Source organism: Diceros bicornis, chromosome 12 (assembly GCF_020826845.1).
Source record: "Diceros bicornis minor isolate mBicDic1 chromosome 12, mDicBic1.mat.cur, whole genome shotgun sequence".
Taxonomy (NCBI): domain Eukaryota; kingdom Metazoa; phylum Chordata; class Mammalia; order Perissodactyla; family Rhinocerotidae; genus Diceros; species Diceros bicornis.
The window spans coordinates 38518965-38538789 of NC_080751.1; the positions used below are offsets into that span (position 1 = coordinate 38518965).

At 36.0% G+C, this 19825-nt stretch overlaps 1 protein-coding gene across 5 annotated transcripts in view; it reads right to left on the reverse strand.

The window, feature by feature from the left end:
* Positions 1-1768: 1768 nt before the first annotated feature.
* SOCS5 (suppressor of cytokine signaling 5) overlaps positions 1769-19825 on the reverse strand; it is a 60600-nt gene continuing 42543 nt past the window's right edge. For all 5 annotated transcript variants that reach the window (XM_058551301.1, XM_058551297.1, XM_058551300.1 and 2 more), the window contains one exon: positions 1769-4858. In XM_058551301.1, the coding sequence (XP_058407284.1) occupies positions 3236-4846 (1611 nt within the window). In that variant the 5' untranslated portion in view covers positions 4847-4858 and the 3' untranslated portion in view covers positions 1769-3235. The remainder of the gene's footprint in view (positions 4859-19825) is intronic.

The window sequence follows — 19825 nt, forward strand, 5'->3', positions numbered from 1 at the left end:
CTCAATAAAACTTACCAAAGTGGTATTTAGTGCCAGGGAGCAAGGGAAGCTTGGGATGAAAGTGAATAGCAACCAGATCAAAATGTTAAATAAAAAGGTTCATAAACTTTGAATTTTGTCAAAAGGAAGCTTAGAATTCAAGTATCAATTTTTATGGTTCAAGCCATCATAAATCTTATATAAACCTTCTAACACAGGTTAGAAGAACACAGATCAGTTTGTGGAGCATGATTATTTGAGCTCAATTTTTGTCTAAGAAATATAAATTTAATTATGACTCAATAACTATATTTAAACCAAGCTATTTCTTCTTCAAATTTTTTTTTTACTGTACGTAGCCAGAAAGAAAATACTGATGAATGCTCTTTGTAAGGTGAAGGATAGTATAACTATATACAGAATAAGGCCTCTAAATGATTTTAAATCAGATGGCAATATTATTGTCTAAAGTAATATCATAATGTATACACGTATGTATGTGTATATATATGCGTGTGTATAAATATAGAGAAGCTGAATGAAAGAATGGGAATGAATATGAATTAGAGAAACCTTTCCTTGGGTTAATTACTTCACTATTAAGATGTGTCCAAATTCTAAAGAATTTCCTGGTTTGTACTAAAATGCACTTCAAGACCATGAAAACACAAATTTAGTTGACAGGCTATAATGGGATTCAGAAAAAGACACAGTGAATATAGACTTAGATGCAATTTCATGCTGGTGATTTTTCTTTTTTAAAGTGTAAGCTGCTAATTTTTTAAGAAAATTTTTTGAACCAGAAGTTGCATATTATTATTATACACAAACTGAAACATAAGTGACTTTTAGCACAGTGTATACATGCTTACATAAACTCAAATATTTACACATTTAAAACAATTTCCATCTAACATATGAAAGTTCTGAAATACATAAAAGCATTAATACTGTCTATAAAACTACAATTAGAACATCAATTTGCTACAAGCATATAAAACATCAAGTGCTTTCTTGGAGTTTCAAGTTACCTCTTTAAAACAAGATCCTCCTTGCATATACAGTCTTTCTCCAATAATCAGTATGAACTCTTTTTTTCCAAGAGGTTTATTTTCCAGGTACATTATAAGCTCAAGAAAACAGACCCAACAATTATGCAATATAATTATGTCATAACAACTGAATTGCACATAATGCTTTAAAGTAGGTTTGGATGAAGTTCTCAAACACTTTGGTATATGTTCTTCAGGGACTTCTATTAGAAATAACAGGAATTGTAAGTCCCTTCAATCCCCATTTTGCTTTAAAATGGACAAGTCTTTGGTTAAAGTACTATATTTTGGGCATTTACTGTTAATTAAAATGGTCCCCAAACCAATAAACGGCGTTGATGTATTATCAGGTCACAAGACTTCATTTAACTTGTTTCTGATGCAGTGGGAAGTTACAGATATTCATTTATTATAACATGTCATTGATAGTTTCAATCTTTCACTTATAAGCAGAGAAATCAATAGGTTTAGTCAATATTTCTCTGTCCATTTTCTGTTATAACCTAAACTGTACAGTAATTTGCAGTAACTACAGATACTGTTCCACAGTATATGTGATTATGATTGGAAAGATGTATAGCATTAAATTTAGAGTTAGCTTACTCAGAATAAGTCAATATTAGACTGTACAGTAATTCTGCATTAACTATAGTAGGTTGTCAGGTAATGCTTATTTAAAAACCCCAAACCATTCCATTTACAAGAGAAATTGTTGCAAACGTATAAAACAGCAGATATACAAGGAGAACACCAAACATACTTTATTAGCACAAAAAAGCAGCCATAACAAGGCACAGCAAGCAGAAACATACATTAGCAGTTAAAGGGTTAGTGTTGCATACAAATATAGCTTTTCTTTTTTGTAGCCTTGGCAATAGCCATCGGGATGTAAAATAACTTTCTGTAGCAGCAGGTAAGGAAACTAAGGAGCACTCACCAGTGGTACAGAACACATTAACAAAAAGACACAAGAATGGTTTTGACTACTTTAGTGCAAAATGTCTAGGACAGAACTGTAAATTCAGTTTGATACTAAGAAGCAAACACTAGAACTTGGTATTCTTCCAAAATAGCTCACTCAAGTAGTATTGCATACTATTCTAAGTGACAAAAAGGTGCTAAGTAAAGTTATTTACAGATACAATGGTCGTACAGTACCTTTTAAATCTGCAATTTAGGTTTAAGAGTTTCCAGTAAAAATTAACTGCACTGAAATTCTATAAATTGTACTTAAGCAATTCAGCTATGAGTTTACAACGAAGAGATAAATACTGCCATCCAAATTATTAATTACAGTTATCAATAATCTCAACATCAGCAACCACTGTAGTTGTTATTATCAGACTTGTTTGGCCCTCTTCTAGTCTCATTTTTTTCATGGTTCACAAACTCATCATGGGCATAGGAAAAGATCCAACTTTAATGAATCAATGATTAGACTGCACGTTAACTTAAAAACACACACAGGACCACGTTGTAGCAGCTATTCCCAATGTATTTTGAGTTAAAGCACTCATTAAAAAAATTAATACCTAAGGCCTTTAAATAAAATTCTACTACCAACTTTATAAGTCTGAAATTTTAAGAACTACTATTTAGAAAACCTGGTTTACTTAACCGTACCTTTCGCAGAAGAGAAAAGGAGACTGACTATGAACTATATCAACACTTAAGTGAACTGCACTATGCCCTTGTGGCCAGAAAATTGCATTTTTTCCTAAAAGGAAGGCAGTCTTTATTTTTTGGACTTCCAAAACTTGATTTATAGTAACTACAAACATTACTACTTTTGGAAGGTTATAGAAAAATTCTTAGAAAAAAATAATAATTTCAAACATTAGTCACACTGTTGAAATACTCATCCAATATTAATAATTTGTTCTTCAGTAAGAAAGAGTATTCTTCATAGCAAATGCCCCAGAGTTGTGTCACTCAATTACTACAGCCATTAAAAACCAAACTGTTAGCTAAACTGGCAAGATGTTTTTGTAGCCTTACTGAACATCGGTAGCTCTATCCTCTGTTGTCTCAATAGGCACCACGTTTATCCGAGTAAGTAACAGCAGATCGCATCTGACAGATACTAACACTAAGCTTACATACTGTACTGAAAAAACCTAACACTGATATGTGTGCTTGCTATAGGTGTACTGTCGATGCACATAAAAGCAGATCTAGTTAATGCTCTTTGGGGACAGGAGAGTTTACTTCGCCTTGACTGGTTCTCGCTCTAACCAGCGAACTCTGACTTTTTGTTTATAATGATACTCTTTTAAAAAATCCTGTAACATTGACGGTAAAGGGAGCCCATCAATCCCATCATACGTAGTGCATCTGCAGATGACTGCCCGGCAGATATATTGCAGGCTAAAAGGGAAAGTCCTGTTTAGTGATATAGTAAGCAATGGTTCAAAGAACATGCAAGAACTGGGATCTTTATAATGTTCCAAAAGTCCTGTTACAGTGGAGGAGTGAAATACACATGGGTCATGAGCGTCAAAACTAAAGTTGTGATTCCACTGTTCAATGCGGGCATGCAGGGATCTGTTGTAGCGACGGAAGCTCACAGAGAAGAGGTAGTCCTCTTGCGCAGAGTCCCTGAGCAAAAATGTGCCTTCAGGTTTCCCTTCAAGAAGGGCTTCCGCTTCATAACGGTCCATCACTCCCCAGTAACAAGGATTACCTGTAATCTGAAGCAAATCGGGCACGAGGCAGTGTATGTAATCAATCTGCGTGTGGACCTTCCAAGCTCCCTGTCTGCTCACGTGGGCATGGCTGTCTCCCGACACCTGACGCTGCTTCTGCCTACGTGACTGCAAACACAGGGTGGTGGTGTCCTCTTCTGAGTCACAACTAGCTTGTGGAAGTGCAGAACTGTCCCCACTTATTTCAGTCATTCCAGGAGCTAACTTTGGTCCCAGTTTGTATAACGGATTAACCTGTGCAGTGGCTTCAAATGTATGTATTTGTGCATTGGGAGGGGGGTCAACCCCTTCTTCAATACTGAGCCGCCTTCTTTCTCTAAGCCTATCTTCTTCATCTTCTGTGGAAACCAAAGATGGATCAAATGTATCAAAAAATGTTGAATGTGGGCTCACAGGGGCTGTATGCTGTTTAATCAAATGCCATTTTTGGGCTAAATCTGAGCCAGCAGGAAAAGGGCATTTCTCAAGCATTAATTCAGAAAGGTGTATTTTTCTTTTATTAGAAAAGAGGGGCTTTGACTGCTTGTTGTAAGTTCTCATGGGAAAACACAAGCCCACAGTATCCTGCAACCTCTGTCTCAGAGAGCGACTTCCTCCGGTTCTGCTGGAAATGCTGTCCATATCATGTACGGAGCTTACGCCATAGCGCCTCTCTCTCCTTTGAAGTCCACTTCGAGTTCTACCAAATTTTTTATCGGTATCCAATGAACTTTGTGTCTTTGTAGAACAGGAATGTTTTTTCTTCCCACCCCATGGAGCATGTCGTGAGTAGGAATCTCTTCTTGCAAGTCTTGTTCCTGGGGTGACACACGAATCATTATCCTTTTCAATGCTTATTTCAACAATCTGAGGAATTTCAGTGGCACAGTTTTGGTTTCTCCTTGAAGAATTCTTTGAAGGGCTTACTCCCAGTTGTAAGGCAACATTTTCTCTTAAGGGGCTGCTCTGTTGCTGAGGAGCTGAGTCTCCTAGACTGATGTTTTTCTCCTTGACAGACAAACATCTGTTGGAGTTCATGTCCACATTTTCACTACGGCTTCCTCCCTCATGACCAAAGAGATTCTGGCACCTGTATTTGAAGTTATTCCACATTTTTCCCACTTTATCCATTGATTATAAGATCTAAAAACAAAATATGAAAAGGAGAAAAGTTAATCAAAGTGCTGTGTGAAAATAGAAAAGGCAGCACCCACCCCTCTTCTGATCGGGGATTTCAGTGATACTGGTCAAGAACTCGCCTTACATTGCCTGCTAAAGTGACGACGCAAACTCTCTGTTTGGCAGTCGTAAGGTCACCAGGCCCTTCTGTGGCAGTGCACCATTATTCAAGCTAGTCCTCACTTCCAATTTCCTCTCAGACAGAATACTCAGAACTCAGGGGAAAGGAAATAAACCCTCTCAGACTCTGGTTTCTTTTTCCCACGCATCAACCTAATTTCATTATCACATTGATTTCTGTCTCCTTACTTTGAATGGGTAGTGCCTCAAGCATTACAAAGGGAAAATATGTTCTGTATCGTTGAAATATATCTGAATTAAACTTTTCAAAAGTCATAATCAGGACACACTTGTATAACACATTAAAATTAGTTCATAAACCTTTACGTAGTAATCTTCCCAATTTCACTTACCAACTGCTACCCTGGCTTCTCAGAGCAATCTAAAATTTACAGGTCAATCATTTGTAAAATTCCATATCTTCCCTCCCCACCCTACAATGTATCAAATTTTATCCATGATTTTGAAGAAGTAGTTTGAATAGAATGGAAAATAGGTTTAAATGGAAAGGTGTTTATAACCTTCCCAACTCTTAATCCTGGAAGAGTTTGGAAATAATAGAGTAATAGCAAAAAGCTATCATACTGTAGTAACTAACACAACAAAAACAAAAAAAATGCAACTTGGCATCTTTATTCTTGCTCCTTTTAAAAAAATCTAAAGTAGTTTATAGCACTTTACAAATAAATTATGTTAAGATTACAACATCGACAGGCACACTGTTCTCATTCAGTAACCTAAAAGTCAACATCAGAAGAAATGGAAAAACTTACACTTAAAATTCAATTGGTTTTGTTACAACATGACAGCAGAAATTTTTTAAAAAGGTCTCCTGCTTACAATTTAATATGGCACTTTTAACTTTTTTCAGAATTTTTTGTTCATGTTTATTACCTCATTATGCACTATTCTTCAACAGTTTAGAATTAGTATTGGAAAACTATTTGAGTATTTTTTCTTACATGGGTGAGTCATTAGAGCTGCTCCTTCCATAATTTTGACTAATCCTCTCTGTCATAAATATGTGCATCATCAAGAAGTTCACTATGTTAAGAGAACAATAAAAAATAAACTTTCTTAAAATGAATTACCTACCTTCCCGTTAGTTTCCCATTAGTTAGTTTTAGAAAGGGCTCTTGGACTAACAACACTCTTGGACTAATGCCAATGCCAACATAGAGAATTTATGTCTATGAAATCATGAAATGTACCTTCAGATTATTCTTTATTAAAAGCACGCTGTTAGGTACATAGGAGTTTGCATGGCGGGTGGTATATGTTCTAATAAAAATCCATTAGATGTAACTGTTAAATCCTATTAAACTCTATCAGAACATTTTGCCTCCTCCTCCTTGCAAAAATCTTTTTTGTAAGCCTTTTTTGAAGATTACACCATTTGAACTTAACATAACTTGTTGTTATCACATATCCTTTTTTTTTACATTAGGATTTCTGTTCTTTGCTCATAGTCCTGTTATATACAGGACAAATTCTTGCCATATTCCTGGTGACTCCAAAATCTTTGTAGAGGTACTCTTCCAATATCCTAGCCCCTTCTAGCCTACTTTCCCTCTCATTTCTTTACTTTTAAGTTGCTTTTTACTTTTACCCAATTCATACATTTATAGTTTCAAAGGTCAAACACTACTACAAGGCTTACAACAAAAAACAGCACTGCCTCCCAAACCCTTTCCATCCTTGATTCCCACTCCTATGGAATCAAAGAAAATTAAATTCTTTTAGCTGTTTCTGCTGGTATTTTCCTCATCATTTGCAGATAACATATCCATATTGCTATTGGTTGATAAAATTCTAGGTTGGAAATAATTTACCCCCAGAATTTTGAGGGCATTACTCCACTGTTATAGTAGCTTCTAGTGTGGCTGTTGAAAAGTCAAATGTCACACCAATTTCCAGTCACCTGTATATGACTTGTTTTTATTTAGTAAAAATTGCAGCTGCTTCTCTTTATCCCTAGTATGGGCCTTTTTTACATTCATTGTGCTGGGGCCTTCAATGTCCTTCCACTGCCCCCCTCCCTTCCTCCTGAAAGTCCTTTTCATTAGACACTAGACCTCTTAGATTCATCTTTTGATTATCATATATTTTCTTTTCAATACTGCACTTCTTTTCCTTTTTTACTGCCTGGTACATTTCTTTGGCATCACTTTCCAACACTTGTATTGCAGTTAAAATTCTTCCTACCACAGTTTTAATTTCCGAGACTGTTTTCTTGTTCTCTGAATGTTCTTTTTAATAGCACCCTATTCTAGCTTCTTGGATGTATTATCTCATTTCTCTAAGGATAAAAATTTTTTTAATGTTTTCTTCCTTTTTTTCTTTTAACGTTTTAAATATTATTATCCGTTTCTTCTCAGTACCTTTTTTCTCCCGAAATCTTTAGGTCTCTGTTTTGTATTTCAGAGGCTTTCCACAAGTGTTTGATGATCCCTGGCTGTCCATCAGCACTACCACGCGGATCAGAAGCTCTGTCTGCCTGGGGACGGGGGTGGTAGGGGCAGTGCTCATCAACTGGTTAGCTTTGTAAGGTGATGAGGCAATGGGATGGTTTTTTTTTTTATTAGGGAATCCCCAAAAGTCAGTATCTTGTCTCCTGGCTGCTTATCCCAGAAAGAAACACTCCAGTCTCCTATCCGGGGTGTATATACCTGACTGCCATGTTCTGAGAACAGGGCAATGGGAATGGTGGGGTTTTAACCTCAATATTCGGACTTCTGCTTAGTCCCTGTTTTTCAAAAGCTGTCCTTATTTTCAAAAGATATCCCAACTTCTGCTATCACTGACCCTCTTAGATTAAATTTCTCCAAGCTCTAACCTCTACTTTTATCCAAGGTAAAGGAACAATAGTCTCCTGGCTGCTCAGGGGGATGGAGGACATGTGGGAGACTGATACAGACTTTCAACCATTTCTGTTTTCAGCTCCATACTTCACCTTTACCTTCTGAGGTAACTGGTTCCTCTAATTTCTGAGCCAGCAGGATAAACTGGTTTGCTTCTTTTTGATATCCTCATTTGCAGGCACTTAGTTCAGTTTTCTCAGTTCTGTTAATTTCTAGCTACCTGCTGCTACCCAAAACTTGCTGATCAATCAGGCCTACTTTTGTCTCCTCTCATTTGCCTTCTACATGTGAGTTTATGTCTTCTACTTTTTTTTATTCCTTTATTTTAATTTTAGTGGGATGCCAGGAGGGAATAAAGATAAAATGCCAATGTTCAATCTGACATATTTAACTGGAAAGTCCCCTTTTCACTGTTAAAGAGAGTGAATGGTACCACAGAGAAAATGCCCCACTCAGACAAGTGTTTCTTTCCAAATGGAGAAATAGCAAATTTTTCTGGGATGAGGGATCTATACAATAGCACTGGCTGCATAATATAATCACCTGGAGAGCTTTTTAAACTACACAATGCACAGGTCCAATCCCAAGAAACTCTAATTTAATCAGTCTGTAGTTGGGCCTGGAGACAGCTATTTTTTATAAGCTTGCTGGGTGATTATAGAGTAGAGTAGGAAAGCCACTGGCCTAGGGTACCCTAGTCATAAGCTCCAGGGGTAGCTCCAAAAGAGACAAGTAAAAGGACACTGGTCTGTAGTGGTTGGTGGGATGTGAATAGCACTAAATAAACTACCTACCACAATCTCACTACCATTTCTTCTTTTTATTTTTGTCATGTATACAAGAGGCCTACAGAAGCTTATGAGAGACCATCTAGAGCAGGGCCTCTTAACCATCCATAAAGAAGAGCCAGTTTCTTTTTAATTTCATAGACTGATTCTTTTGTAAGATATATAATAAGAATAAATTATGAGAAAAATGAAATGTAAAAAAAGACATACAAAACAGAAGTGCCAACTTTCTTATTAGATTGAACAGACATAAAATAAAACTGTCAAATTGCTATAAAATATTTTAAATGCTTACTTGTAATTTCTATACTTAACTTGTCACAGACTGGTAACAAACTGTAGACTGGTACCAGTTCATGGCCCGTACTTTGAGTAGCTCTGGTCTAGAGCTGTGCTGTCCAATGCATGTGGTTACTGAGCCCTTGCAATGTGGCTAGTGACACATTTTGAAATGATAATAGTTTGGATATAATTCGTTAAATATATTATTAAAATTAATTTCATCTGGTTTTTTTTACTTTTTAAATGTGGCTACTTAGAAAATTTAAAATTAGATGTATGGTTCAAATTATATTTCTATTGGATAGTACTGATCTAGACCAGGGGTCAGCAAACTATAACTCAAGAACCAAATCTGGCCTATGGCCTGTTTTTGTACCTACTCTAGCTAAGAATGGTTTTTATACTTTTAAAGAGATTAAAAAAACAAAAACAAAAACCCCCACAAAGAAGAGACCACATGTACCCTTTCTATCTGGTCCTTTACAGAAAAAGTTTGCTAACTCTGGTCTAGAGTGTGTAAGATTATAAACCATATCACTGTAGACACTAGAAGAGCAATATTCAACAAGGCCAGAAGTTTCTGTTCTTCATGTTTATAAGATAAATTTTGTAGCTAGCTATCTAAAGATATTTCTTTGACAAGAAAATTATACCTGAAAAATATCTGTCTTTTTTAGAAAGCAACCAAATTTAAGACCACATATCTCCTTAACACAGTTCTTTCTAAGCTGTATAAACAAGTGGGACATGCAGAAAACATTTGTACCAGCTAGGTTACAGAAGGCAGTTTCTAACACTAAACCTTTGGTTCAGTTTTATAGAGCATGAAATTTAGTGATTTCTCTATTGTTAATCTGAGGATTGTTGCTATACCTCATCATGACATAATATTCTAATTTAAAGAAAGACCATTATGTTTCTACACCCCTTGGGGATAGAAAGTGGATTTTTCTTGACGTGGGGAATGCTATGTGGGCGGCTATAATACTGGGAAGAAAAAAATACTGACAGTGATTCATAGAAGACTCCATGTAAGCATTAGGAAGGCATTTCAACTATCTTAATATTTACAATGTCAGTTTTGAAATTCTTTTGTTGGTTTTGTTGTTAAATTTTGGGAAATGTGTTTAGCTGAAATCCTTTGAGACTTCAATTATAACTCTACTACTTTATGGTTTTATATAAAGTTACACAAGGGCTAAAAAAGTACGAAATTTCACTTGTATTGATTCTAGATTGATAGCTCATCATCCATCACAATCTTTCACATTTCTACACCTGCATAGCTATCCTTAAAACTAACCAAAGTAATTTCTAAAAAGTCATTCCTTCCCCCAAGGACAATCATAATTTAAAGCTGGTTTTATAATACTGTTCTAAGTTAAATAGCTTTTGTTGAAAAATGATATTTAACAGGATAAGCTATAAATCAGAATTATGGAAAATTAGAGATCAAATTCCATTACTACAAAAATTCACATATACAAAAAAATTAAAGACTACAGTCAATGGCCCTCTTAATGCCAAGTAGTATCTATTACAAAATTTCCACAAAACAAAATAATTGAAATAGTTCCCAGGAGTTCATGTCAATGGAATTTAATCCACACTTTATTAGAAATAAATTAAATTCAACAAGTTTTAAGACAACAAGGCATGCCATAATGGGCATGAGGAAGAATATAGCCCAACTCAAATCCCTCCTCTACTGTTTAGTCTATCTAGACTACTTAGTCATGATAATACCTTTCCTATTGAAAGCCCTTCAGTTACAGTAACAAAAACTGGGACACAGGCACTGATTCAAGTACTTCTGTGCCAATTCAAATACAAGAGGCAGTTTAGGAGATTCAAGTTTTGACTGATATTTTGCTAACATTTCAATAATTTTTAGAAAAACAAAATACAATGTTTAGTATTAAGACTGACCCAGAAATTCAGGGATGCATGACTGTCATAGCTATAGTCCCTTAAAAGAATCTGAGAACCATTTGGGTTTATTTTTTAATTGTTATTTACACACTTTATTATCTAATTGGATACTTATTTATCTTTTATATTGCTATTTAATATTATGTCCAACCATATAAAATTGCTGTTTTGTGGGTAATGGTCATATAAGTTAACCTTAGAGTTACACTACTACAATATACATAATATATTAATACAGTAGACCATGTACATGTGCACTCAAAAAACGTGGAGCCCACTGATCTCGTACACCCAGATACTTCTGTTCCCACCAGTGGAGTTATACTTTTACTGAGTTACTTTCACTGTTAGCTTCCAAACCTGTTCATGTCATTTATTAATGTAATTATGCAATTTAATTAAGTGTTAATTAACCTAATAAAATGTGGGGAAGATTGAGCTGAAATACTTTGAAACACTCAATAAAAGTGAGATACCTACATTGTTGAATTAGGTATAGGCAAACAAATAGTTTAAAAAATTAGAAAAAATACTATAAAGATCTACAAGGATTCTAAACTCAGAATGCATCAAAAGAGTCTAAATTCTTGTTCTACTTAAAAACCCAAACTGGAAATCTTTGATGCTATATTATGGGTATGGTTTCTGCAAGACAACCAATATGGAACTGCAACTAGTTAACCTACTCTCAGAAAAAAGCCTTGGCCCTTAATCAAAAGACTGACAAGTGAACATGCTGTCATATTCTTAGAGCAAAATATTTAAGGAATATATCCTTTTTATGATATCTTGCTTTATTAGACTTTGTAGACTACTGGGCCTGACTGAATCAAATAAGAGGTCTTCCTCAATACCCATTTAATTGAAATTTATAGTAGTGCCAGGAGGGAGTAGTACAAAGTCCTAATGATAACAGGGAGACATAATCTAGTCTAAGCGATTGCGAGCAAGGAAGACTTCTCTCTGAGGAGGCAATATTTCAAAATTTTGTCCTGAAGGATGAGAAAGAATGAATTAGGACAGGGTTCTATAGGCAGAGGGAATGGCATTGCAAAGGTCCTGAAGCAGGAACAAGCGTGACAGGAACAGTGGCTGAAATGAACATAGACTAGCAAGTGAGGGGAAGAGTGCCAAGATGAAGTTGAAGGGGTTGGCCTTGTAATCTGTGATAAGACAGCAACAAAGGATGTTGATACTGCACTGACGACTACTGTAAAGGTCCAAGTAGAGTTTGACGAGGGTGGTGATAGTGGAGATGGATTTGAAATTTTAGAAGTCAAATCTACAGGATTAATGATTGATTGGAAATGGGAATAAGGAAGAGGGAGGTGTCAAAAACGACTTCCAGGTTTCTGGCTTGGGCAAATGGTTGGATAGAAATGCTACTTCAGAGATAGGCAACACAGTAGACAGAGCAGTTTTGGCAAGTGAGGGGTTGGAGACAGTTAATAAATTCAGTTTAGAAAACGTTGCAATTAAATCGTCTTTGAGACATCTAAGTGAAGCCTCATTAGTCCATTAGCGTATATTCATATAATGAATTACTATACAGCAAGAATGATAAACTACAGTTACTTGCATATATACACATGAATCTCAAAGATATAACGCTTAGACAAAGAAATGATACAGATGATATATAGATTATGAATCAATTTACCTTTTAAACAGGCAAACTCCAAAATATACTGTTTAGGTATACATACATATGTAACAATATATATATATGTCTTGTTAATATAACAAGAATCTAAAAAGGAAATGGTTACCTATTGGGGGAGGGATACAGAATTAGGGAGAGGCACTCAGGAGGCTTCTAAAACACTGGTCATTTTCTATTTCTTAGCCTGGGTAATGGTTACATGGTTTTTACTTATTAAATATTCTTTAGACTGCACTTACAATTTTATACACTCTTTCCTATACACAATACATTGCACAATAAAATTTTTAAAATTATACAGTCCACACTTTGATGACAACGAGAATTAATAACCAAAGATTAAACAAAAAGACCACTAGGAAAATAAAAAGTTCTCATAACTCTTAGTTAAAAGAGGAATTCAAAACTGAAAATTACAGATTATCTGGAAAATAGCATATTAATGTTTTGGGGATTTTTTTTGCATGTCAATTTGGTGATATTTATCAAAATGTTCTTACTCTTTAACTTGGCAATTACATATTCTAGACTAGATGGTTACCCTAAAGCAGGCAAAGTTATAACAATAACAACCAGAACAAAACACTAAACTAAACAGGTTTCTCTAATGTAGTATAGGGGTCAGCAAACTTTTTCTGAAAAGGGCCATAGAATAAAATATTTTAGACTCTGCAGGCCACACATTCTCCGTGGCAACTACTGAACTCTGCCATTGCAGCCTGAACACAGCCATAGACAATATATAAATGAATAGGCATGACTGCATATCAATAAAACTTTATTTATGGTCAGTGAAATTCAAATTTCATATAATTTCCACTTGTCACAAAATATTCTTCTGTTTTTTTTCAACCATTAAAAATGTAAAATCCATTCTTAGGCTCATGGGCTGTACCAAAATAAGTGGCAGGCCAGATTTGGCCTATGGGCCATAGTTTTACATTTACTGAACATTAGTTTCAGTAAATGTAATATCAAAGGTTTTATGATGTGCTACATACTCTGACGGAACAATTTGGGGAAGCGATACTCTAAGAAAATAATCTGAAGTGCGTAATGATAAAGGCATATAGATGGTTCCTAGAGCATAACAGTGAAAAAACTGAAAACAATTTCTTGTAAAAATGAAACATACACATATTATGAAAGAATTAAAACACTACATAAGCATACCAAAAAAAAAGTCTAACCCACAACCTGAAATCCCACCGCCCCAAGATAACCACTGTTACTATCTTGGTGAGCATCTTCCCAAATGTTCTTTTATGTAAAAAGCTGTATATAATCTTCTTTTATAAATAAAAAAATCTCCTTCATGTCTGTGGCTATATCCCTTTTCATTTCTTGAAAAGTGTATTTTTCTTTTTTTTTAGTTAACTATGTCAGAGATAGGACCAGACTAGTAAAAAAGAAAAACCTCTGCCAGCTATATTTTTTAAATTGATAAACAAATTCAAAAGTCTTTGAAGTAAGCAATAAAACAGACAAACCTCTGGAAAGCTGAAAAAAGAGAATGATGATGATGATAACGATGGCTGTGAGGACAATTTACATGACTGAACGCTCACCATGTGCCAGGCACTGATATAAGCATTTTACTTCTCCCAACAACCCTATGAGTAAAAATTATCTCAATTTTATAGATGTAGAAACTGATATAACTGAGAGATAAATAATAACTTGGACTTAAGCTTCTTTCAGTATTAATCCATTCAGGTTTTCTACCTCTTCTTGAATCAGTTTTGAAACTGTATATTAACAACTCTAAGTTCAAGTAGTGTCATTAATAAATTCTTTAAAACCTCAAGGAATATATCATTTTTACATTTTTTCAACTATTGCAGAATAAAAAAAGGATGGAACTGATATTAAAATTTGACAAAGCTAGCATATGCACACTCAAAAAAAAATTACTGGCTTGTTCCATTTTAATTGTAATGTGTGAAACAATACTCTGACCCAAAGAATCCAGAGTAAAAGGTATATTCACAGGAGCACTGTGAATGTTTTGGTGCCTATACGCTACGCCTATCTACTATGAAAGTCATAACCCTTTGTGGAGGCTTGTATACCACTCAAAAATGTTCTGATATTATTATGAATAATGGATCTACATGACCGAGTTCTACTTCTTTTCTAGAATACCACTTTTATCCATATGGACAGTTAAGAATGTGTTTGGAACCACATGACTAATTTCAAGGGATGAAGTTTAAGAAGTTCTTATATTTCTTTCTGCATATTAAGGGAAATACAGTAATCCATTTAAAAAAGAAGAAAAAAGAAAGAAGACATAAAATCAAATTAAGAGTCATAGTGTTATACAGTTGTTAGTGCCGTCGAGTCGACTGACTCCTAGCGACCCTGGGTACAGCAGAGTGGAACCCTATTTGTAATGCTTTGCTGCTATTCACAGGGTTTTCTAGGCCAAGTTTTTCAGAAGTGGGTGGCCAGAGCCTTCTTCCTAGTTTGTCTAGTCTGAAGCTCTGCTGAAACCTGTCCACCATGGGTGACCCTGCTGGATCTGAAACACCGGTTCGTAGCTTTCAGCATCACAGCAACACGCCACTGCCACAGTATGACAACCGACACACATGCGGTGTGGTTCCCTGAGAGAGCTGAATCTTTATCACTACCAACAGGGCTGGCTGTGTTATACAGACTCTGCATTAATTACTACCCCTCTCTCCTCCACCTCCGCAAAGACAATTTAAGGGCTATTTCTTTTCCTAATAAAAACCAAGTATCTAAAATTTGCATCTCTGTTTACTAAATTTACTCATACAATTCTAACTTCAGTGGTATGCAAGACGGTGCTCCTGGCCATCAAAATCTCATTCTTAAACCCAAATCACTAGTGGAGAGCTACCTGTGCTTTGCTTAGGGCAGCGTAATGAAAAGGACACAGGTGTGTGAAGGGGGGGGCGGTGGAGGAAGAATTCCAGCTTTACCACTTAGTAATGTTGTGAACTTGAGTGTATTCCTTCACATTTCTGAACCTAAATGTCCCTCGTGGTAAAATGAGAATAATAATACCTACCTTACAGGTTGGATGTGAGGATTAGAAACCATATCTATAAAGCCTTTGGCTCATAAGAGACACTCAAAAAGACAGTAGCTTTTTAAAACGTTACCAGTACTATCTAGCATAAAGCTTTAGCTTTTCTTCCTTTTTTTTATTTTGTTTTTCCTGTGTGAGGAAGATTAGCCCTGAGCTAACATCTCTTTTTGCTGAGGAAGACCGGCCCTGGGCTAATATCCTTGCCCATCTTCCTCTACTTTATATGTGGGATGCCTGCCACAGCATGGCTTGATAAGTGGTGTGCTGGACCCCGCCCGGGATTGAACCTGGGAACCCTGGGCCGCTGAAGCAGAGCATGAACCTAACCACTACACTACCGGGCCAGCCACCTGCTTTTCTTTCTTTTCAAAAATAATTCTCCCAAACAGGAACCCTCATACATAGCTGGTGGGAATGCAAACTGGTGCAGCCTCTATGGAAAACGGTATGGAGATTCCTCAAAGAATTAAAAATAGAGATGCCCTATGATCCAGCTATCCCATTACTGGGAATCTATCCAACGAACCTGAAATCAACAATCCAAAGACGGTTATGCACCCCTATGTTCACTGCAGCATTACTCACTATAGCCAAGAAGTGGAAGCAACCTAAGTGTCCCTCGACTGATGATTAGATCAAGAAGATGTGGTATATATAAATAATGGAATACTAACGAGCCATAAAAAAAGACAAAATCATCCCATTTGCAACAACATGGATGGGCCTGGAGGGTATTTTAAGTGAAGTAAGCCAGAAAGAGAAAGACAAACACTGTATGATCTCACTCATATGTGGACTATAAACCAACACATGGACAGAGAAAACTGTATTGTGGTTACCAGGGGCAATGGGGGTGGAGGGTGGGGGGTGGGCACAAGGGGTGAGGGGAGACATATATATGGTGATGGACAAACAAAAATGTACAACCCAAAATTTCACAATGTTATAAACTATTAAAACATCAATAAAAAAATAATAATAATTCTCCCTTTCAGTTCTTCTGGGTCATGCCACTAACGTAAATATCTTCCTATGTACAATATCTGCCAGACTGCAAGTTCTATTAATCATTTAAACTTCTATACTACTTCCTACGAAACACTATGGGGATTTCAGTGTTCCTTAGCAATTGAAGCTACAGCTCATCGACAACCTAAACCAAGCATAGCTAATCTGTACAGTACTAGGCAAGGCCCAGGAAAATAGTCCTCATTCATTTTTCTTGCTTCAAAATTCCTTTTTAGTCTATAAAACACTGCCACAATTTAAATTTTACCATATAGATACTGCACACTAGCGACGCATAAAATCTCAATAAGTTATGCTTCATTTTCTACAGAGAAAGTATCCTATGTAATATACTAACAAATACTCCATTCATTGAAATGTTTCTTATCTGGCCAGCAGTACTGGCAGACTGTGGGGGAACAGAGGAACATGTGCTTTAGCTTCAGACAGCCCTACAATCCAATTCAAGCACTCACTGTGCAAAATCCAAGTCTCAGCCTTGCCATCTAAAAATAGGCACAATTACCGCTCTCTTACAAGGGTTTTTAAGAGGATAACATGACATAAGGTAAGTACAGCTTAGTGTAGCCGTACTACAGCCACAAAATAACAGGGGCTCAAAATGGTAACTTCTGTTATATGACCAGTCCAAGGCAGGAGAAGGTACATATTGGTGATAGTAGCAAAAAGTAAAGCTGTTTTACGTCTAGGGAGAGATTATTGGTGAGTTAGTCTTGTCTATCTCCCACCTCAAGAGAGGCTACTTCAATTAGGTAAATCAAGCAACTTTACTATAAGCATTGTTAACTTTATGTGACCGGTACTGTTGGCACTGCGTCTATAGACCATGCTTTCTAGAGCACAGGGCATCAAAACCTCCACAAATCTCCCTTAACACCAAAAGGCAGTGAGAAAGAAGCAAACACTAACAAAGCAGAACAATTCTCAGTTGAGAAACTTGGTGGATCAAGCTACTACACTGGCTAGCCTTAATCCAGAAAAGAATCTCTGATTTGGAGAAGTGTTTAACAATGAGCTCATTGTGATCCTTTTAATAATTTACAAAGAATATTCAGTCACCAATGGTAAGTGAGCAATTGTAATCTGGACCATTTCCTTCTCTAGGAAGGATAACCATTTTATAACCCCAGCAGTTTAGTATCACAAGAAATGCAAAGACTCTAATAACTAAAATAAAATGATTTTTTGATAACACTTTCCTTTTACTTTTTATCTAAAACTACTCAGAATACATTCATCATCCTTTTATAAACTAAAGGATACTACTCTCTTGTATGCCAAATTTTAGGCCTGAAGAAAACCAAGGGTCTTCAAATAATTTAACAGCTCATAATGAATCCAAGAAAGAAAGAAAGAAAACATAATCAGGTTAACTTCTCTTTTTTTAATCTAGATTCTCTACCAGCATAAGAAAAAAGAAAATTTAAACATCTTGAAATTAGTCTATTTTTTAGAAAGATATCTGGGAGGGATACTGGGAAAAGTAAAGGCAAATAAGGATAAATTTCAACCATTTAAGAAAGCTAATGTGGGGCCAGCCCCATGGCTTAGCGGTTAAGTGCGCGTGCTCTGCTACTGGCAGCCCGGGTTCGGATCCCGGGCGCGCACCGACGCACCGCTTCTCTGGCCATGCTGAGGCCGCGTCCCACATGCAGCAACTAGAAGGATGTGCAGCTATGACATACAACTATCCACTGGGGCTTTGGGGGAAAAATAAAAAAGTAAAATTATTTAAAAAAAAAAAAAGGAAAGCTAATGTGAAGAGAAGCACTTTGACCACAATTATGGATTAGGAACTCCAAGTAATACACCCCAGATCTGTGTTATGTATTACCATGTAGCATACAATTTTATTTAAAAAAAATTAGGATGATCAAAAAACCTTTAGCTTGTTAACAGAACTGAAATCACACCTCACCTATCAAAAGCTGAGAAACGAGTAAGCTGAAAGATGATAAAAAAATTCATTTTAAAATTTACTGATATCACATGTGGAATACATTATAATAAAGTTCAAGTCCTCAGATGAGAATACTTTATTAAAGCCCTTACTTTATGCATATTTACTCTAAATGGACCCACAGTTTAAGCAAACTTTATTTTCTGGACACCAAGTGGAGAGCAACTTAGAAATTGCAAATAAGAGGGGGGTGGTTAGAGAGAAGAGAGGTGCCTTGAACAAATACACTGCCCAGAGCAAGAGAAGATCAAAAAACCTTAGAAAGCATAATAGCCTACGGTCACAAACTACACGGATATACACTGTAAAACATAAAAATAGTGATTAACAAGTAGAGATATAACACAAAAGTTTAAAAGATAAGAGACCATTATGAACAACTTTAAGCCAATAAATTAAAAAACTTAGAAGAAATGGCTAACTTTTAGAAAAATATAAATTTCTAAAACTAACTCAGGAAAAAATAAAAAATCAACTGCCTATAATTCTTAAAGACTTTGAATCAATAATTAAACTTCTCTGCACAAGGAAAGCACCAACCCAGGCAAGTTCCAGGCACAAGTCAATCTGTCTAACAACTACGATTTCTAATCACTGGTGGCCAGAGCAAGAGGTTAGGGTCAAAAGAGAAGTGACAGCCAGCACAATAAGGCATGAAAAAGAAATAAAGGCTTATTAACTGGAAAGGAAGAAATAAAACTGTCCATTTTCAGATGACATGATTGTCCACACAGAAAACCCTAAGGGATGTAAAAAAAAAAAAAAAAGGAAAGAAAACCCTAGAACTAATATAAGTTCAGCAAGGCCACAGGATATAAGATCAACACAAAAACCAAATAACATATCTATATACTAACAACAAACATGTGGAAAGTGAAATTAAGAGAGATGAAACAAAGAACATGACCTTAAAGGGCAAGGAAACAGGCTGATAAGATATTTCTTTAAAATAATTCCTTTAGCCAAAGTCCTAACTTCTGTATGCTCCAGAAGGATGAGATTGAAGTGGCAGGAGAAAAAATATGCTAGATATCCTAGAGTTATCATTGCCTTTATACTTCCCCTTGAGGGTGGTGAACTGTAAGAATGTGGTCCACAGTCCACTCCATAGCCATATCAGGTTCATCCCTCCTCTCTATCTTCACCGCCCCTCTCCCAGGTTCAGCCTTCATCATCCTTTGCCTGTATTAGTCATAACAGCTGCTTACATAGTCTACTTTCTTTCCCTCTCACTT